We start from the raw sequence: 20983 nt of genomic DNA, 5'->3' as shown, positions 1-20983 counted from the left end.
ATGGAAACATGTCAACCACTTTATAGAAAATCAAATCTGCAAACAGGCAATCAATCTGGGTTGAAGTGCAGATCTATTGTGTTTACAGTAGGATTTTCTGAACAATCTCCATGTGCTATTTATTGTTTTTGCACAATAAATATGACTGTTTCCCCAATCTGTATCATCAAATGTTTCATTTCATTCTGCAAAGGGACATTCTCCCCACCCCCACAAAGTATTCTGTTGAACAAAATGCGTTTTTGGGGGATTGCTGTTGCTCCTTCTGTGGTGTTTTTTTTTAGGACTGTTGTCTGTAAAATTCAGATACTTTGCCCAGTTTATTATCCAAATGTTTTACCCAGATACCTTATTTGCGAGATGAACAATGGACAAACGCAAGTTCATAATTCAACCCAAGTTTATTTTAAAACAGTTATTCTTTAAATTAACTCAACTATAGTATGTCTTAAGATTCTGGATCGAGCTGTGGGTCATTGTTTGCATGTAATCTTATCAGAGTTGCCGATTGCAGCTCTGCAGGATATCAGGAACCCACCCCGAGGGGCCCACCTGAAGTGCATTGTTCTCATGTAATCGTATCGCATAGATGGTGGTGGGAAATCTAGGTGCCAGAAAGCCTGACTTCATCTGGGGAATCCAGAATAATTGATCGATTTGAATGGACTGATTATTTTCTGACGTCTTGTTTACAGGTCAGGCCCAGATTTGCCCTGGCTGTGTCTGTCCAGTGTATTCGAACCTCGCTGTTTGAATTCCCCTCAGGTTTGACTGTGGTTTTAACTGTGGTTTAATTAAAAATGCCCAATTGATTTTAAGTGTCCAATTTAAAGCAATTTGGGCTGTTGGCCATTGTACCACAGGACTATGAATTATGTTAGTTCCCTGAACTTTGTGCAGTTATTTTAGCTTTTCTAAAGTGAACTGAAATTATAATTTATTCAAGTACTTAAGTCTTCTCAAGGTTATTCTGGTTCAATTAACACAGGACCTCCTGTGTTATTACATATGATGCAAGAACAAACATAGTTTTCTAATGGAGTATAACTCAAAAATGTACCATTGTCAATGTACTCTGTCGATCATTTTTTGTCTACTATATGCGTACTGTGTATGTTTCCTTGGCCACAGAAAAATACTTTTCACTCTACTCCGGTACATGTGACAATCAATGAAAATTATTCAATTTCTGAATGGGAAATGGCACTGTCACTAGACGCTGCCCTCCTCACACCATCTGTTTCTTTTCTCTGGTCCTTCATAACAATTAAACCTCCAGAAATGTTTTTTCTCTTATAATTATGAATTTCTCAATTAGTTGTAGAGCCGTTGATCGTTCTAATTGGTCTTTCATTTACCTGTTTTAGGAAGTAGAGCAGCTGAGAATGGACCGGTTGCAAATTGATGAGCAGCTTCGGCAGATTGGTATGGGGTATAGGCCAGTGACAAGTCGGCCAGAGAAGGACAAGGGTTATATTACTGACGAGAGTACTGCTTCTTCACTTCATGGTAGTAGGTCCTATCGTGGCCGTGGTCGTCGGGGTCCAAATTATACCTCTGGTTACGGTAATTTTAATTTTTATTCCATGTTGATTTTGGGTAACGCGCTTCTACTTAGAAATATATATTCAATCCAGCATCAGCTCTGAAGAAGAGTCATACAGGCTTGAAATGTTAACTCTACTTCTCTCTCCACAGTTGCTGCCAGACTTGCTGAGCTTTTGCAGCATTTTTGTTTTTTATTTCAATACAATATTGTTGTAGAAATGAGGCAAACGGTTGTTTATATATGATGTAAAACTAGTTTACATCTTGAGGAAAGAAATAATAATAATTTATAAATAGCAGAGTAGCTTCATAATGCCCAAAATTATGTGAAAAAGAAAATAATTTTGAAACTGAAGGATAACAAATATGACACTTTTCAGAAAGAAGAAAGGAATTAGCCAGGATATGCTAGCTCTTTTATAGTAGTTGACATTAGGAAACACAGAAGGAATGAAGAATGCAGACGAGAGTATTATGTTGAAAGATGTTAGAGATATTGTGAAGCAACGTCATGGAGGGCTTTGACTACGGGAATGTTGAGGCTTGTCTGGAGTTATGGACATGTGGGATATAGTGAGGAACATGATCTAAGCAACTGCTCTTTGGATAAATCAATGCTGACTTCCACTTAGTGCATCACATTTGTTCACATTTTTCATTATTTCATCCTTCAGACTACTTTTCCATACTTTACCCACAATTGATTTTCGGCTCACTGGTGTGAAAGTATTATCCCCATGTCCCTTTAATAAGGTTTGGGCTTATAGTGTTCTTTTTTACAGTCCTTTGATTTTAGGACCATTTCTGATGATTCTCTAAGAATAATCTTTATTGTCACAAGTAGGCTTAGATTAACACTGCAGTTAAGTTACTGTGAAAAGCCCCTAGTCGCCACATTCCGGCGCCTGTTCCGATACACAGAGGGAGAATTCAGAATGTCCAAATTACCTAACAGCATGTCTTTCGGGACTTGTGGGAGGAAACCAGAACACCCAGAGGAAACCTACGTAGGCACTGGGAGAATGTGCAGACTCCACTCCACCCAAGCGGGGAATCGAACCTCGGACCCTGGTGCTGTGAAGCAACAGTGCTACCCATTGTGCTACTGTGCTGCCCACACAGATGATGTCAAGAAGATGACTGGCTGATTTTTGCCAACTAGTTCCTTAATAATCCGTGTCTAGCTGGATATAATGTCTTGACTTCATTTACCATTTTAAGCTATCAGTAACTGCATTGTCAAGAATTTATATTACTTTTAGTACTACTTCAACTTGCATGCTGTAGAGATTGCTCATGATTTCAAATATATTTAGAGAAAATGCTTGACACTTAAGATTATTGCTACACTGTCAATTTTTAAAAAATCACCTTTATCCTTCACAGTTCACTGGACAGGAAGTTCTGCACATTGGGAGTGATGTTTTTGCTTTTCTTATCTCCATCACTTACACAATGTTACCTATAATCCTTTCCCATTGTGATCTGAATCTGATATTCTATGGTATTTCTCAATCTTCACTTTCTTCCTGTTGTTTCTCTGTAATAATACTATTAATCCCCTCCATCTGCCTTTCTAAACTATGTTTCTGTTAAACTCATTGTTTATGTCATAAATCAAACAACCCCAGCGTAATGCCATCACTGCAAGATTTTCTTTTGACATTTCCTCTGTCATCACCAGGTCTTTGCTTACTACCAGATCTAATAATGCCCCTATTCAAATTCTCTTCTTGACAAGTTGTTTTATGTAACATATCTGGGATCAACATTTTCAAATTATTGGTTTAATGTTAGGTAGATCTGAGGAAAATGTTGGTTGGGTATGCCGAGCTATCCTCAGGATCCATCTAAGTATGGCCTATCAATAATGAGACCGACAATCAGTTCTTGGAGACATACAGCAGTGTTAATGGATTTCGGAATGAGATTGTTGAAAGCAAAGATAATGGGCTGGATTCTCCGCACCCCAAAGCCGAAATTGGTGCCGGCACCGGGGTGGAGAATACAGTTTGACAAGGTAATTGAGACCAGTGCAGGTTTGGCCATTCTCTGCGCCACATGGGGCCATTGTTAGAAACCCGCTCTGACATCTTCCGCCCCCAACGACATGGAACTAACCTGCTATTGACGGTCAGGATACTCGCGTGGCAGCGGCGGACTCAGTCTGTGGCCCCCCGGGGGGAGGGGCTTATAGGCGGCCGGGGAATTAATGTGCGGGGTTTGAGGGTCGGGCACGCGGCTCATCGGGGGTTGGGGGGTGGCTCTTTGTGGGTCGACCGCCGCGGTCTGAGTCTGCCATGGAGCACGATGCACCCACCGCCGTACACATGCGCGGCCTCTGACCTGGAAGTGTGGGGGGCCGTATCTGTATCTGCAGCAAAAGCTGCAAGATTCACTCTGGGCCCTGCAAGCCCCTTGCAGGGCTATGAACTCATTTCACTTTTTTCCAGGATTTTCTGGAGGAAAACTCCGCCGTTTTGACGCAGGCGTGGGACATAGTCTCAATAATGGAGAATCCAGCCCAATGAGTAAAAGTAAATTATTGGATTATCTATATGTGATGAGTTGTGTTCTATGAGTCTTTGTTGGGGGTGTTATGGTTTGTTGATGTATACAGAAATTTGGAATTGGAAATTTGGAAAATCCAGGGGGTGAGACACTACAGGTTGGAAGGTTGGTTGGAATATAAAATGGCATTAGAAAGATGTGGTGGAGGCTCAATTGGATGTTACAAAAGGTGAGAGATCATTCTTTATGAAGAACAACTTGACCGGTTAAGGCTTTTCACAAGAGCTGAGATTAAAGGATGACGTGATAAGAATCTTCAAGATTAGGCAGTGTCTCAGATCAGTTGCGGTTATTTGTTTCTGCTGTTCAATATTGTAACAAAGCGCAAAATCATTTCAAACAATTCAAGGGCATTTTAGAATGTACAGAATTTGTCTGCTTGGCCTCTTAGATGATTTGAAAGGTTTAAGTGTTATTGGAAATTGTATGTGGACTCATGTTTATATTTATTGATTTGTACAGGTACAAATTCGGAATTATCAAATGCTTCAGAGACTGAATCTGAACGAAGGGATGAATTAAGTGATTGGTCATTGGCTGCTGAAGATGAACGAGATACAAGACCACATCGTGATAGTCGAAGGCGGCCTGGAGCAGGGAGAGGGCGAGGTGGAGGGCAATCCAACAGAGGTCGTGGGGGACCACGGGGTGGACATTCATCTATTAGCTCAGGTAAGCTTTATGAGCATGTTTTGAATCCAGTTTAGCCTGAAAATAGTCCTTTGTATACACTAGTTATATTACAACCATGACTACATTTTTGACAGTGACATAAATGTTTAGCTGTGGTTCTACAACACAATCAGATCTATGGTGAATGGGGAAAAGGTAGTTCTGTGCACATGTATATTTAGAATCAAATTATATACGAACATAGCAGTAGGCCATTCAGCTCCTTGAGCCAACTCTGCTTTTCAACTAGATCATGGCTGATTGTCTACCTCAGGGTTTTCCAAACTGGGTCCTATGGAGCTGCTTGTCCAATTAGGCTGGCTTCTGGAGAATCCAACCTCTGATTGGATGAGCTGGGAAAAGCGCAATACTTAAATTTCCATTTTGGGGCGAACACGAGCGGAGTGATGGGGAGAGAAGAGCAGAATCGAGATTGGAACAGGCCTCTGCATGAGTGAAAGGGGTGACTGTGGGTATGTGCATCTGATATGAGAATCCAGCTTTCTAGCATCACTCCTCCCCCAAAAAATGGCAAGGTAAGACTTGAGTACTTATGTTTTACTTATAATAAATTTATACACATAAGAAATTGAAAAGCCTTTTGTAAGTTAGTTTTTTGTATGTTTGTACCTATTGCATGAAAACAATAATTTTTCGTGATTGAATTCTTCATCACAATAAGAATGTTTCCCAGGAGTTCCGTCAGTATTTTTGGGAGGTCAAAAGGGTTCCATTTTGAGAAACCCTTGTCTACCACAACACCATTATCCCGAACTGTCCAATCCCTTGATGTCTTTAACATTTGGAAGTCTATCAAGTTCTGTCTTGAACATACTCAACGACTGAGCTTCCACAGCCCTCTGGGTTAGAGAATTCTAAAGATTCACTACCCTCTGAGTTAAGAAATCACTCCTCATCCCAGTCCTAAATGACTTGCCCCTTATTCTGAGACTCTGTCCTCTGATTGTAGACACACCCTAGGCAAGGGAAACATCCTTTCTGCATCTACCCTATCTAGCCCCTTAAGAATTTTGCACACTTCAATGAGATCATCTCTCATTCTTCCAAACTCTGGAGAATTTAATAACCATTTATTTTGATGTAATTCATTAATTAGTGCTAGAAATGTTAGTTAGTGGGGTGCAGTGCTCTTAACTGTGAGATGCAGGAAGTGTACCCAATGGCAGCTCCTCACAGACCGCGTGGTTTGGTTGGAGCAGCAGTTGGATACCTTGAGCATGCAGATGGTGGAAAGCGTCATAGCCAGGAGCTATAGAGATGTGGTCATACCCACAGTGTAGGCAGACAGATGGGTGACCGCTAGAAAGGGCAGGCAGTCAGTGCACTAATCCCCCGTGGCTCTCCCCCTCTCTAACAAGTATACCGTTTTTTTTTGGGATGGGAGGGGGTGACCTATCGGGGGACAACAGCAACAGCGGCCAGAACAGTGGCACCACGGCTGGCTCTGTTGTTCAGCAGGGAGGGTCAAGCGCAGAAGAGCAATAGTCATAGTGGACTCCATAGTCAGGGGCACAGTGGCACTTCTGTGGTTGTGAAAAAGACTCCTGGATGGTGTGTTGCCTGCTGATGCCAGTGTCCGGGATGTCACTGAATGGCTGCAGGGCATCCTGAAGGGAAGGGTGATGAGGCAGAGGTCATGGTGCATGTTGGTGCCAATGACATAGGTAGAAAGAGGGATGAGGTCTCGCATCCAAGAATTCAGGGAGTTAGGCAATAGCCTAAAGAGCAGGATCTCTCGGGTTGTAATCTCTGGATTCAATGGCGTGTGCTAGTGCGTACAGGAATAGAAGAATAGCGTAGATGAATGCGTGGCTTAAGAGTTGGTGCAGGAGGGAGGGTTTTGGATTCCTGGACCATTGGGACCATTTTTGGGGAAGGTGGGACCTGTACAAGTGGGAAGGTCTACATCTAAACCAGAGTGGGACTAACATCTTTGATGGTGGGTTTGCTAATGCTGTTGGAGTAGTTTGGCAGGGGGAGGGAATATAGACTGATAGCAGAATAGGGACACAGTATAACATAGAAAAGCAATCAGGTCAGAGGGAACAGAGCGGTAGTAAGACCAGGCTGGATGGCCTCTTTAATGCCAGGAGTATTAAGGGTAAAGCGGATGATTGACACGGGTAATTTTGATATAGCTATCACAGAGGCATGTTTTTTTTTCCAGAAAATATTTTATTGAAGCATTTGTAATTTTCACAGTTTAACAAATTTAACAAATTAAGATTCTAAACAACCTATTGGCCCAACGCACTCAACCACACCACAATAACATAACCAACTACCCACCCGCCCTAGCTCCTAACTACCCATATATTAGATACCCTATCCTTATTTTACACAGCCATGCCTCCCATTTTCTCTCTTCCTCCCCGCCCCCCCCCCAAAAAAGCCTGGCACGCATTAAGGATGAATCGACTCTCTTCAAGGCCTTTCCGTAGTCCGACTTCCAGCTCTCCTCCGAACTCCTCTTCCCACTTCCTCTTCACCACCCCGATTAGGACCCCTTCCTGCTCCATCAATTCCTTGTATATCTCCAAGACCCTTCCCTCCCCAACCCCCGTTATAGACATTACCTAATCTTGTAGTCCCATCGGGGAGGCGAGGAAAGCTTGCAATCTGCCTCCGGACAGAGTCCCTTACCTGTAGGTACTGAAACCCGTTCTCACCCGGCAACTCAAACTCCTCCTCTAATGCCTCCAGGCTCAGAACATAGAACATACAGTGCAGAAGGAGGACATTCGGCCCATCAAATCTGCACCGATCCACTTATGCCCTCGCTTCCACCCTAACCCAATAACCCCTCCTAGCCTTTTTGGACACGAAGGGCAATTTATCATGGCCAATCCACCTAACCTGCACGCCCTTGGACTGTGGGAGAAAGCCTGAGCACCAGGAGGAAACCCATGCAGACACGGGAAGAACGTGCAGACTCCGCACAGACAGTGACCCAGCAGGGAATCGAACCTGGAACCCTGGTGCTGTGAAGTCACAGTGCTATCCACTTGTATTACCGTGCTGCCCCCAATGAAGAGATCCCCAAATCTCTCAATCCCTGCCCGCTGCCACCTCCTAAAGCCCCCCCCCGCAGAACAAATTGGTGATTATTACAGATCGGTGACCACATTGACGCCCCCTCCAATCTCATGTGTTGTCTCCATTGTCTCCACACCCTCAGGGCTGCCACTGGGCTTGTGGAGTACCGAGCCGGCGAGAACGGCAGGGGTGCCGTTAGCAAAGCCTCCAAACCTGTACCCTGATACGATGCCACCTCTACTCACTCCCACACCGACCCCTCCCCACTTCCTAACTATCGATGTGTTGGCCGCCCAGTAATAGTTCATAAAAGTCGGAAAGGCTAAGCCCCCCTACCCGCGCCCCCGTTCCAAAAGTACCTTCTTCACCCTCTGGGTCTTACCAGCCCATACAAAACCCGAGATCGCCGCATTCATTTTCCTGAAAAAAGCCTTGGGGATAAAAATTGGAAGACATTGTAAAACGAACAGCAACCTTGGGAGGACTGTCATCTTCACAGGCTGCACCCTTCCCGCCAGTGACAGCGGGAGCGTGTCCCACCTGTGGAAGTCTCTTTTCATATGCTCGACTGCCCTGTCCAGATTTAACTTATGGAGCTGACCCCAGTCCATAGCCACCTGAATCCCCAAGTACCTAAAATTCCTACCCACCACTTTGAACTGTAACTCCCTTAGTCTCCTCTCCTGTCCCATGCCTGCATTGCGAACACCTCACTCTTACCCATGTTTAACTTGTACCAAATTCTTCCAGTATCTCCAGAATTCTAGCCATCCGGGCCCCCCAGAGAGTCTGTTATGTACAGAATCAAATCGGCTGCGTAGAGCGAGACCCTATGTTCCACCCTCCCTCTCACCCGCTCACACACCTCATCCCCCGCTAGTAGTCCGACATCTAACCTACATTGCGGCCGCTGGGCCTTTCCTTTACTCACTCGCAGGTCTACCCGACACCACAATTGCTGAATATTCAGTATCCACCACCTCCGCCAGCAGTGTTTTGTCCAGCTTGAAAAAGTCTATCCTGGAGTACACCTTGTGCATATGGGAGTAGAATGAAAACTCCTTGGCCTCCCGAATCTGCACGGATCCACCCTCCCATACGCTCCATAAACTTCCACAGCTCTTTCGCCATTGCTGATACCTTTCCAGACCTGGGACTTGACCGATCCGGTCTCGGATCCAGGACCGTGATGAAATCCCCCCCCCCTCCATTATCAGTCGGTACGAGTCCAGGTCCGGAATCTTCCCCAGCACCCTCCTAACGAACTCTACATCTTCCCAGTTTGTGGTGTATATATTCACCAGCACCACGGCCGTTCCCTCCAGCTTCCCGCTAACCATAATAAATCTACCCCCCGGGGCTGCCTCTATCTTCCCCACCTCGAATGCCACCTTTTTGTTGACCAGAATTGCCACCCCCTTTGTTTTAAAGTCCAATCCCAAGTGAAACACCTGCCCAACCCATCCTTTCCTCAATCTAACCTGGTCTCCCAGCTTTAAGTGTGTCTCCTGCAGCATGGCCATGTCCGCCTTCAGTTGCCTCAAGTGTGCGGACACACGGGCTCTTTTGACAGGCCCATTCAGTCCACGAACATTCCACTTCACCAACCTGGTCGGGGAGCACCTACTCCCCCTCCTCTGTCGATCAGCCATAGCCTCTCCTAGGCCAGCCCATGCCTCGCACCTCACCTGGCCCGCCCTCCGGCAGCTACCGTCATCAACTCTTCTCCTCCACCACTCTAAAAGTCCCCTCCCCGTCAGCAGTCCAACCCCACTGCCATCTCTTCCACACCCCCATGTTGGCCTTCAGATCACTCCCAATTATGCTTCCGTGAATTAGCCCTCCCAGCTAGTGTTGCCTTTTTTACCTACTGTAAGTATGGCAGTCAGTGAAGTTGCCCTTCTTCCTTTGGATATCAATATTCTATTGCTCAGAGTCGCCAGGTATCAAATGATACCACCACAAGGTTCAACCGGCTATCGATCAAAGAGCCAAACACCAGTTAGTTAGTTCAAGGTCAAGGGTACTTTATTTACACACACAATTAGTCATTCAACGTAAACACTACTAGTTAAACAACACCTATCGACTAAGACAACCTGTGCTTGACTTCAGGCACCCGGCTTGAGTCAGAGGAACAGTGGCCGTTGTTCAATTCTGGATCTATCGAGTCTGTAGAAGTAACTGCTGCTCAGCTAGGCTCATCCATCTGGTAGCGCGTGTTGAACTTAAACTTGCTTCTGGTGGTGCTGCACTTGGAAGCAGACGTAGTCAGGGTGCCAGGTCCAAGAGAGGCCGAACACATGGTGGATTCTTCTTATGCTTGGGGGGTTTTCGTGCTCTTTTGGGCGGTCCTTCAGTTTGGACCCAACTAATTGGGTGATGTCTGATCACTATGTTCGAATCGAACCAATAAATGGTGGCTGGGCGTGTCGAAAGCAGTCATTGACCCTGTTGTTTACACTTCCCTAGTACAGGGAGTGGCGCCGAAATGTCTGGGACTGTACAGGTCGCCCAAGTACCAGTCCTTTGCCTGGTGGAGATGGGCCATCAAATGCTAATCGTTTGGGGTTTCGATACCGTCTGGATTCCTCACTCGCAAATATACATTTCCAGGCTCTGAGCCTGCCTGACTCTCGCATTGTCCATTTTTCCCGCTATGCTTTGTGGCCTTCCCTCTTCCTGGTTGTTACTGGCCATCCAGATGGCTACACTAGCCTGGCAGCCCCTGTCCCTGGCGTCTAGCATCCTACCCCCGCCCCACTGATACCCGTCCCTCCTGCTCTTAATGCAAACTCCCAAAACAACCAAACAATTCCTCCGAGCGCAAAGGCCCACCCCTCCTCCCTTAACAAAGTATTATCTAGTCAACTAGCCTCACACAGAACCGAATTAAAAACGGAAAAAGAAAGAAAACATATATAGAAAGAGCCTCAAATGTTGTTCCAAACATTGGAAATTAAACGTTGAAAGTTTAAAGTTTTTACAAATCATAGCTCAATTCCCCCAGTCAGAGTTCAAGGTCTTCATTCTTTCATCAGTTTATTGTCTTATATAAAGTCCACCACGTCCTCTGGCGAGCCAAAGTCCATCTTCGGCCCTCATAGGTCACCCATAGACGGGCCGGGTAAAGCAGAACAAACTTTATTCCTTTCGCATATAGGGCGACTTGACCTTATTGAAACTCGCCCTCCTCTTTGCGAGTTCTGCTCCCAGGTCCTGGTACACCCAGATCTTGGCATCTTCCCACACACGCCGCTTCGCCTGCCTGGTCCATCTCCTAATACGTTCCTTGTCTAGGAACCGATGTAGTCGTACCACCATCGCCCTCAAGGGCTCCCGCCCCTGGGGCTTACGTATAAGTGCCCTGTGGGCCCGGTCCACTTCCAACGGCTTGTCAAACGCACCTTCCCCCATCAGCTTCTCCAGCATCTTCCCCACATACGCACCAGCATCTGATCCTTCTTTCCCCTCCGGCAGACCTGCGATCTGGATGTCCTGCCTCTGTGAACGGTTCTCCAGGTCCTCCGCATTCTCCAGCAGTCGCTTCTGCTGGTCCTGCAGCATCCCGATCTCCGCTGCCATCGAGGTGGACTGCTCCTCATGTTCCCCTGCCTGCTCCTCCAACCTCTGGATTGCCTGTCCCTGGGTCGTCAGTCTCTCCTCCACGTGGTCAACCACCGCCTTGATCAAGTCCACCGCCCGGACCTGGTCCTCCGCACACTACTTATGGTGTTGGGAGAACTTCTCGTTCAAGAAGCTCATCAACTGGTCCGTCGACCACTGAGCTGGCGGAGCCGGACCCTGCGCATTCGCCGTTGCCACATCGAAATCTGGTCCTCACTTGCCACCAACCACTGATTCCTCCTCCTCCGATTTTTCCAGGGGTGCAGCTCCATAAACAAGGGGTCCCTGCTTTTGTTCCTGCTTCCCCATCTTTACTTCACAAAATTACTACAACAATCCGGCGAAAAGACCACCATGAACGGGAGCTGCCAAATGTGTGACCTTTCATTCCATGGCCGCCACCGGAAGTCCACAGAGACATGGTTGAGTGAGCCGTCCTGGGATATAGAACCTTCAGGCAAGGCAGAGAAGGGGGTAAAAGAGGAGAAGGCATTGCATTATTAGTTAAGGAGGCAGTTACTGCAGTAAGGCGAGATGATATCTTGGAGTGGGCATCAAATGAAGCTTTGTGGGTAGAATTTAGGAATAAAAAAGGACTGCAAAGTTGCGAGTTGTTTATTATAGACCCCCAGATAGTTGGTGGGAAATTGAGGAGCAAATATGTGCGTAATCCGTAGAGGGGTATAAAAATAAGAGGGTAATTATATTAGGTGATTTCAACTTTCCCAAAATTAATTGAGATAGCCATCATGTTAAGGGCTTAGATAGAGTAGAGTTCTTAAAATGTATACAGTAGAACTGTTTAGATCAATATGTAGAAGATCCAACAAGGATGTCGCAGTGCAGGACCTAATTCTGGGGATTGAGGCTGGACAGGTGGTTGATGTGTTGGTGGTGGAGCATTTTAGTGTAGCGACCACAACGTGGTTCAATTAAAATTTGTTATGGACAAACAATTAGACGAGATGCAAAAAAAGGTTTTGGATTGGGGGAAGAGTAGATTTTAACAAAATAAGGCTGTATCTGGCCAAAGCAGACTGGAAAGCGTTACTTGTGGGGAAACCTACAGAAGAGCAATGGGAGGACGTTCAAAGATGAAATAGGGAAGGTACAGGCCCAATGTGTTCCCTCTAGGGTAATAGGAAGGAGTAACAAACCCAGAGAACCCTGGATGACCAGAGATATTCAGGATACGATGAGAAGGAAAAGAGAGGCTTTTAACAAGTATAAGGGGAGAAAGTCTGTAGAGGCATTCATGGAGTACAGAAAGTGTAGTGCTTTAAGAATTCAGTTAGGAGAGCAAAGAGGGGATATGAGAAAGCTCTGGCTGGTTGAAGTAGGGAAAATCCCAAGATATTCTATAAGTATATCAGTGGGAAGAGGATAATCAAGGAAAGAGTCGGGCCAATTAAGGACCAAGAGAGAAATTTGTGAGTGGAACCTTGGACATTGGTAAGATGTTGAAAGAATATTTCACATCTCTTCACATTAAGAGAATGATGAGGTAGGTGGAACTCGAGAGATATTGTCATAGGGAGTGACAAGGTATTGGCGGGTTTAAAAAGTGGACAAATCTCCAGGTCCCGGTGAATTTTGGCCCAGGCTGATGTGAGAGGAGATTGCCGGGGCTCTGACCCAAATTTCTAATTCCTCTCTGGCCACAGGGAAGGTGCCAGAGGACTGGAGAACAGCTCATGTGGTCCCACTATTTAAGAATGGTTGTAGTGACAAGCCAGGGAACTACAGACTAATGAGTCTCATGTCAGTGGTTGGGAAATTACCGGAGAAGATTCTGAAGGAGAGAATCTATCTCCAATTGGAGAGGCAAGGTTTGATCAGCGATAGTCAGCATGGCTTTGTCAAAGGGAGGTCATGCCTTACAAATTTGATTGAATTTTTTGAGCATGTAACCAAGTGTATTGATGAGGTAGTGCAGTTGATGTATTTATATGGATTTCAGTAAAGCCTTTGGCAACGTGCCACATGGGAGACTTATTAAGAAGGCAAATGCACATGGGATACAGGGTGATTTGATCAGGTGAATTCATATTGGCTTAGCAGTAGGAAACAGAGGGTGTTAATGGATGGCTGCTTTAGTGTCTGGAAGCCAGTGTCCAGTGGCGTACCACAGGGATCCATGCTGGGCCCCCAATTGTTTGTCATTTATATAAATGACATGGATGACTGTGTGTGTGTGTCTGTTTGCAGGAAGATATAGATCGGAAGGTCAAATGGGCGGATAATGAAGGATGTAATTGCACTGGAGGGGAGCAGAGAGAAGATTCAACAGAATGTATCAAAATGGATGACATCACACTTATCTATATAATATTCCATCTGCCATTTTCTTGCCCATTGACCAAATCCTCTTGAAACCTCTTTGTATCATCCTCACAGCACACTTTCTAATTTTGTGTCATCTGCAAACTTGGAAATATTACTTTTTGACCACCCAGCCAAATCATTGATATAAATTGTGAACAGTACTGATATGTATCCAACTCTGATCCTTGTGGTACCCTACGAGTCATAGCCGGACAACCCCGAGAGTGACCCAATTATTCCTACTTAGTAATCCAGTTTTCAAAAGAAAAGAAGGATAAATTCCCTGATCCTTGTACCACCTGAGCAAATTCATCTGCATGCCCTCTTGAGACCTTGACATCTTTCCTCTAGTGTGGTGCCCAGAATTGGACACAGTACTCCACCCGAGGCCTAACCAGTGTTTTATAAAGGTTTAGCTATTCCTTGCTATTGCAGTGTATTCCTTGATTCCTTGATTTATAAAGTTAAAAAATATTTATTTATTTATAATAATCATAACCCTAACTTGAGATTTTTGTTAGTAAACTTTGTTTCCTCAAGTGTAGTTTGGCAGCCTGGAGATGCTGGTAGGTTTTCCAGTGAAAAGTGCTGGTATAATAGTTCTTTTCCATTTTTAGGTGACAGGGATGTTATTGAGATAACTTAATGAAGTATGGAAAATCCAGGGTGTTGCAACACTACAGCTGGTGCATGCTACTACAATTTTGAAACTGCGACACTATACATTGCATGAGTACGACATTAGAATTGCAGAATTTTACATCGCAGGAGCAGGCTATTGGTCCTGCTGTGTTTGTCTGCTCTACGTAGGAGCAATTTACTGAGTACCATTCCCCTGCCTTCTGTTGTAGTCCTGCACGTTCTTCCTTTCGGATAACAATCCAATTCCTTCTTGATTTTGCCTCGATTGAACCGGTTTTCACCACACAAGTGACCTATGGGATAGTCCAGATCTTAGCTTCTCGCTAAATGAAAAAAAGTTCTTCATGTTGTCATTGCTCTTCTGCCAGTTGCCTTAATGTGCCACTTTGTTCTTGATCCTGTTCCAATTAAACTTTGTTTTCCTATCAACACTGTCCAGACTCCTTGTGATTTTCAATATCTCTCATCAAATATCCTCTCAGCCTTTTCTTAAAAGAAAGTCACATTTTTTCCAATCCATCAATGTAACGACATTCCTCATCCCTGGGACCACTCGTGAATCTTTTCTGCACTCTTTCTAATGCTTTCACATCTTTCTTAAAGTCTAGTGTTCAGAACAGGGTGTAATACTCCAATTGAGGCTGAACATAAGAACTAAAAGCAGGAGTAGACAATTCAGCCCCTCTAGCCTGTCCCGCCATTCAATATGATCATGGCTGATCTCCTCTTGGCCTCAACTCCACTTTCTTGCCCGTTCTCCATAACCCATCAACCCATTACAAATTAAAAGTCTGTCTATCATCTCAAATTTACTCAAAAGTCCTGGCGCTCTGGGGTAGTGAATTCCACAGATTCACAACCCTTTGAAAGAAGTAGTTTCTCCTCATCTCTGTTTTAAATCTGCTACCCCTTATCCTAAGACCTCTCGTTCTAGATTGCCTGACAAGAGGAAGCATCCAGTCTGTCTTCTTTACCAACTTCCTTTATAATCTTGTATACCTCAATTAGATCTCCTCTCATTCTTTTAATCTTGACAAAGTATAGGCCTAAACTGCTCAACCTCTCTTAAGACAAATCCCTCATCTCTGAAATCAATCCAGTGAACATCCTCTGAACTGTTTCTAATGCAACTATGCCCTCCTCAAATAACGGGACCAATGCTGTACACAGTACTCCAGATGCAGTCTCAGTCATGCCTTGTACAGTTGCAGCAACATGTCTCTACTTTCATACTCTTCCTTCAGCCATAAATGCCAAAATTCTACTCTATTCCGTATTATCTGCTGTACTTGCATACTAGTTTTCTGCGATTCATGCACAAGGACACCTAGATCCCTCTGCACCGAAGCACTCTGAAGTTTTTCTCAATTTAGTTAATAAGTTGCCGTTCCATTTTTCTGACCAAAGTGGATAACTTCACACTACATTAAATTCCATCTGCCAAATTTTGGCCCAGTCACCGAAGCTGCCTATATCCATTTCTAAATTTCTTATTTCCTCATTACAACTTACTATCCCACCTATTTTAGTGTCATCTGTTCATGTGTACATTTGACTAAAGTGCCTTCTATCCCTACATCCAAGTCATTAATATATATTGTAAATAGTTGGGGCCTGAGGACTGAACCCCGTGGCATCCCAACTCATGGCATCTTGCCAACCAGAAAAAGACCCATTTATCCTGACTCTCTGCCTTCTGTCAGTTAGCCAATCTTCTATCCAAGCTAATAAATTACCCCTAATCCCATGTGATCTTACCTTTGTGTAGCACCTTATCAACTGCCTTCTGGAAGTCCAGATATACTACACCTACAGGATGTCTGTTATCCACTTGGCTTACATCTTCGAAGAATTCTAGCAAATTAGTAAAACACCATTTACCCTTCATAAAACCATGCTGACCCTGATGGATTGCATTTTGACTTTCTAAATGTCCTGTTATTACTTGTTCCTTAATGGATTCTAACAATTTTCTAATGACAGATGTTAAGCAAACTAGTCTATAGTTTCCTACTTAGTTCCTCCCTTTCTATTACGTCTGCATTACCTGTTACTATTGGGATGGTCCAGGGTCCTCCACCATAAAAACTGAGGCAAAATATATCAGTGCCTCCACCATTCCTATGTTCCCCAATATTTTACACCCCGGTCGCAAAAGCCAAGGAACCAACATTCACTTTAGCTACTCTCTTCCCTTTTATATACTTATAGAAGCTTCTGTGATACTTTTTTTTGGCACTAGTTTTCTTTCATAATTTACCATTGCTCATTTTATTACTTTTTTGGTAATCCCTTGGTGGGGGGGTGTCCAGAACCAGGCGTCACAGTCTGAGGATACGGGGTAGATCCTTTAGGACAGAGATCATTACCCAGAGAGTGATGATCCTGTGGAATTTGTTACCATAGGAAGTAGTTGAGGCTAAAACATTGTGTGTTTTCAAGAAGCAGTTAGATATAGCAATTGAAGCGAAAGGGATCAAAGGATATGGGGAGGGGCAGCACGGTGGCACAGTGGTTAGCACTGCTGTCTCACGGCGCAGAGGTCCCAGGTTTGATCCCGGCTCTGGGTCACTGTCCGTGTGGAGTTTGCACATTCTCCCCGTGTTTGCGTGGATTTCGCCCCCACAACCCAGAGATGTGCAGGCTAGGTGAATTGGCCATGGTAAATTGCCCCTTAATTGGAAAAAATGAATTGGATACTCTAAAATTTAAAAAGAAAAAAAAAGGATATGGGGGTAAAGGGGGATGAGGCTATTGAGTTGGATGATCAGCCATGATCATAACGAATGGCAGATCCGGCTCGAAGGGCTAAATGGCATCCTCCTCTTATTTTCTATGACTTCCTGACTTGTGGTTGTGTTCAACACTGGTGAAAATGTTATCGAAATGAAAATGTTGGTGTCAGAGACAGACCTGCATTATATTGAGTTCAGCGCTGTAACACACTGTTACAGTGGAGCCTCTGTTGGATAAGGGAAAACCAGTGAATGTAGTATATTTGAATTTTCAAAACACATTTGGTAAGGTGCCACACAGATTTAATACGTAAAGTTAGGACTCATGGGATTAGTGTTAATAATATGGATTGATGATTAGCTGATCGACAATAAACTGACTCTATTGGATTGTCAGGTCAGAGCGAGCTGTGTACTGTAAGGATCAGTACTTGGGCCTCCTGGCTATTTACAATCTATATTAGTGACCTCGAAGAAGGGCGTGAGTGTTTGCAAATGCAGACAGTACAAAGTTGCTGTAAGAGGTTGCTGTGACATAGGTGGTGTGAATGGGCAAGAGCATGGCAGATGGAATATGATGTGGAGAAGCATGAAATCTTAATAATCTTTATTAGTATCCCAAGTAGGCTTACATTAACACTGCAATAAAGTTACTGTGAAAACCCCCTAGTCGCCACATTCCGGCGCCTATTCGGGTACACTGAGGGAGAATTCAGAATGTCCAATTCATCTAACAAACACGTCTTTCGGGACTTGTGGGAAGAAACGAGAGTACCCGGAGGTAACCCATGCAGACGCGGAGAAAACGTGCAGACTCCGCACAGGCAGTGACTCAAGCTGGGAATCGAACCGGGGTCCCTGGCGCTGTGAAGCAACAGTGCTAACCACTGAGCTACTGTGCAGCCCTACAGAAATCATATGGTTACATGACAGAAGATCATTTGGCATGTCGTGTCTGTGCCAGCTCTCTAAGAGCAACTCACCTAGTCCTACTCCCCACCTTTTCCCTGTAGCTCTGCAAATTTGTCCTCTTCCGATAATCAAATTTGCTTTTGAAGGCCTTGATTGAATCTGCATTCACCACACTCGGGCAATGAATGCCAGATCCTAATCACTCGCTGGGTCAAACATTTTTCAGAATGTCTTGTTACTGCTTTTACCAATCACCTTAAATTGGTGTCCTCTGGTTCGTGATCCTTCTGCCAATGGAAACCGGTTCTCCCATTTACTCTGTCCACATTTCAAGATTTAACACCTCTCAAATCTCCTCTTAATCTTCTGTTTTTCAAGGAGAGCAGCCCCAGCTTCACTGTTCTCTCCGGGTAACTGAAGTTCCTCATCTCTGGAATTAGTGTCAGGAATCTTTTCTGCGCCTTCTCTAATGCCTTCATATCCTTCCTGAAGTGTGATGCCCAGAAGTGGACACAATGCTCTAGTTTCTAAAGTTTTAGAGAGGTTTATTGTTGGTAGGAAAAATAAAAAAGCAAAATAGTTTTTTAATGGTGAGACAAGGAAATGTTTGCATTCTGAGTGACCAGGGTGGTGTTGTACACGTACAAGTTAATATACAGGTACGGCAAGCCAATTAGGAAGGCAAATAGTATGTTAGCTTTTGTCGCAAAGGGATTGGACTATGAGTGAAGAAGTCTTAATGCAATTATGTAGAGTATTAGTGAGGCTGCATCTGTGTAGCGTGCAGTTTTGTTTCCTTACCCAAGGAAAGACTTGCTTATGTTGGAGGGAGTGCAATAAAGGCTTCCTTTTCACTTTTATTAAAGGTTTCCTAGACTGGTTCCTTCAGGGGGAGGGGGGGAGCTTTGAGGAGTGACCACGTAGACTAGGCCTATATTCCCTGGAGTTTAGAAGTATGAAAGATGATCTCTTTGAAAGATATAAAATTATTAAGTAGCTTGACGGATTTGATGCTGAGAAAATATTCCCACTGTCCAGGGAATTGAGGGCTGGGAATAAGGGGTAGGCCATTTGGGACTAAGGTATGACATTCCTTTCTTCAAAGGTTTGTAAATCTTTGTAATTCTCTACCCAGAGAGTTATCGATGTTCAGTTGTTCACAGTACGGTTTGGTAGCTTTTTGGGTATTAAGGGATGGTGCAGAAGGTGGGAATTGAAGTTGGAGAATATCCTTGAGCTTGATGAACCACTGAGCAAATGTAAAAGGGCAGTTGGCCTACTTCAGCCCTTATTTCTTAAATGTTGTGTGTGTGTGTACACGGAGAGGGGGGGGAGAGAAAAGAGAGAGAGGAAGAATTAAGGCCCTTGACCTTGATGCTTCCATCACAGTGCTCCAGCTGCTGATGTTTTAAATGATGGGGGGCTGTGAATAGGAGTTTGTTACCAGATCACCTGTCAGTTCCTGATGGTACACTATTGTTGCCAACTATAATTGGAAGCATCCCTAGAGGGTCAGGGATCACATGGCACCTGACAACATAACACCATGATTTCATTCTCTTGACTCACCCCAATTGCTAATGGCCAGCATAAAGTCCGTGAAACCTCTTTATCCCTGGGATAAAACTATGTAAGCAATCAGTCGAAGACTTTGTGCTGCCACCTCTGCTTTGTTAAGAAAGCTCCATTAAACAAAAGCTGATTTTTTTTTTCACCTGCCTTGCCCTTACCTACCTGTCCAGTGTTTTATGTTGTAATTTGGCTTGATGCTTACTGTGGCTTGGAGCGTTAAAAGCTGTCTTTACTCGTGTCTGTGGTTTCATGGGCAGTTTATTTGAAGTTGGTGTCCCCTTCCTGTCGTGCCTTTTATTTGGTGGTTTCCTGTCTACTGCTTTTATGGATAACGAATGTAGTGAATTAATTCAACAGTTTGTCGCAATTTTATTGAGAAGGATTCTAGTCTAGTTTTAATGTTTAGCATTTAATCTGCCAGGAGCTCTTGCTTGCAGACTCTTATATAATAAATCATCTGCTTCTATGGTCATGAGCACTGATGCTGTAAAGAAATAAAAATATCTACAATTCAAATCTTTGAAAAAATAACATGGAAAACATCAGAGTATGGCGATTTTTAAATCCGAATATCTGTTTTCCCCTTAGTGTTCAAGGATCCAGATAGCAATCCTTACAGTTTGCTAGACAACGCAGATAACACAGAAACGGACCAAACAGCAGACACTGATGGTAGCGAATCTCATAGCAGCTCAAACCGCCGCAGGAGATCGCGTAGGCGTAGGACAGATGATGATGCTACTATGATTGATGGAATGACAGAATCTGACAGTGCTTCAGTTAATGAGAATGGTTTAGGTATGTATGCATTAAATTTGTGTATCATTTGAAAGATTGCACTTGGCCAACTAGAATTTTATATGAATTAACTCCAAGCATAGATTGCTATTGTAAATAAAATATTAAAGAGAAAGCCTCCATCACACTTTACATTTGCAGATGATAATGAAAGAAAACCACAGCGGCGTAATCGTAGCCGCAGACGTCGTTTACGTGGTCAAATTGAAAGCTCTCTGAGCAGAGACAGCCAGCAAGGTAACAGCCATAACTAGCATGCTAGGGTTTTTGGATTTTTGAAATTGTTTGTCACTGTACCACTTTGTCTAATTCAATAAATTCTAACCACAGCTTCATGGGCCTGCTGCTTGTGCATGGTAAGCCTACATTGAAAATCTAACATAAGAATTATAATTTTGATTGCCCTGTATTGAAGAAGGACCACCTTTAATTGGTAATTGTCTCAAAGATGTAGGGAAGAAAAAAATTGGGAAATGTACATTTTTACAGATGTTAAACTTAATTCCGCTTCCAAATAAGTGCAT

At 44.1% G+C, this 20983-nt stretch overlaps 1 protein-coding gene across 2 annotated transcripts in view; it reads left to right on the top strand.

The window, feature by feature from the left end:
* The window catches only part of fxr1 (fragile X mental retardation, autosomal homolog 1), a 130957-nt gene that overhangs the window by 92664 nt on the left and 17310 nt on the right, over window positions 1-20983 (top strand). Inside the window, exons 12-15 of one of the 2 annotated variants that reach the window (XM_038816876.1) lie at window positions 1368-1566; window positions 4582-4791; window positions 20250-20459; window positions 20601-20696. In XM_038816876.1, coding sequence (XP_038672804.1) covers window positions 1368-1566; window positions 4582-4791; window positions 20250-20459; window positions 20601-20696 — 715 coding nt within the window. The remainder of the gene's footprint in view (window positions 1-1367; window positions 1567-4581; window positions 4792-20249; window positions 20460-20600; window positions 20697-20983) is intronic. The other variant, XM_038816877.1, reaches the window with a different exon arrangement.

This window comes from Scyliorhinus canicula, chromosome 13 (genome assembly GCF_902713615.1).
Source record: "Scyliorhinus canicula chromosome 13, sScyCan1.1, whole genome shotgun sequence".
Classification (NCBI taxonomy): domain Eukaryota; kingdom Metazoa; phylum Chordata; class Chondrichthyes; order Carcharhiniformes; family Scyliorhinidae; genus Scyliorhinus; species Scyliorhinus canicula.
The sequence above is the reverse complement of the archived record's forward strand: the minus strand, read 5'-3'. Positions and strand labels throughout refer to the sequence as shown.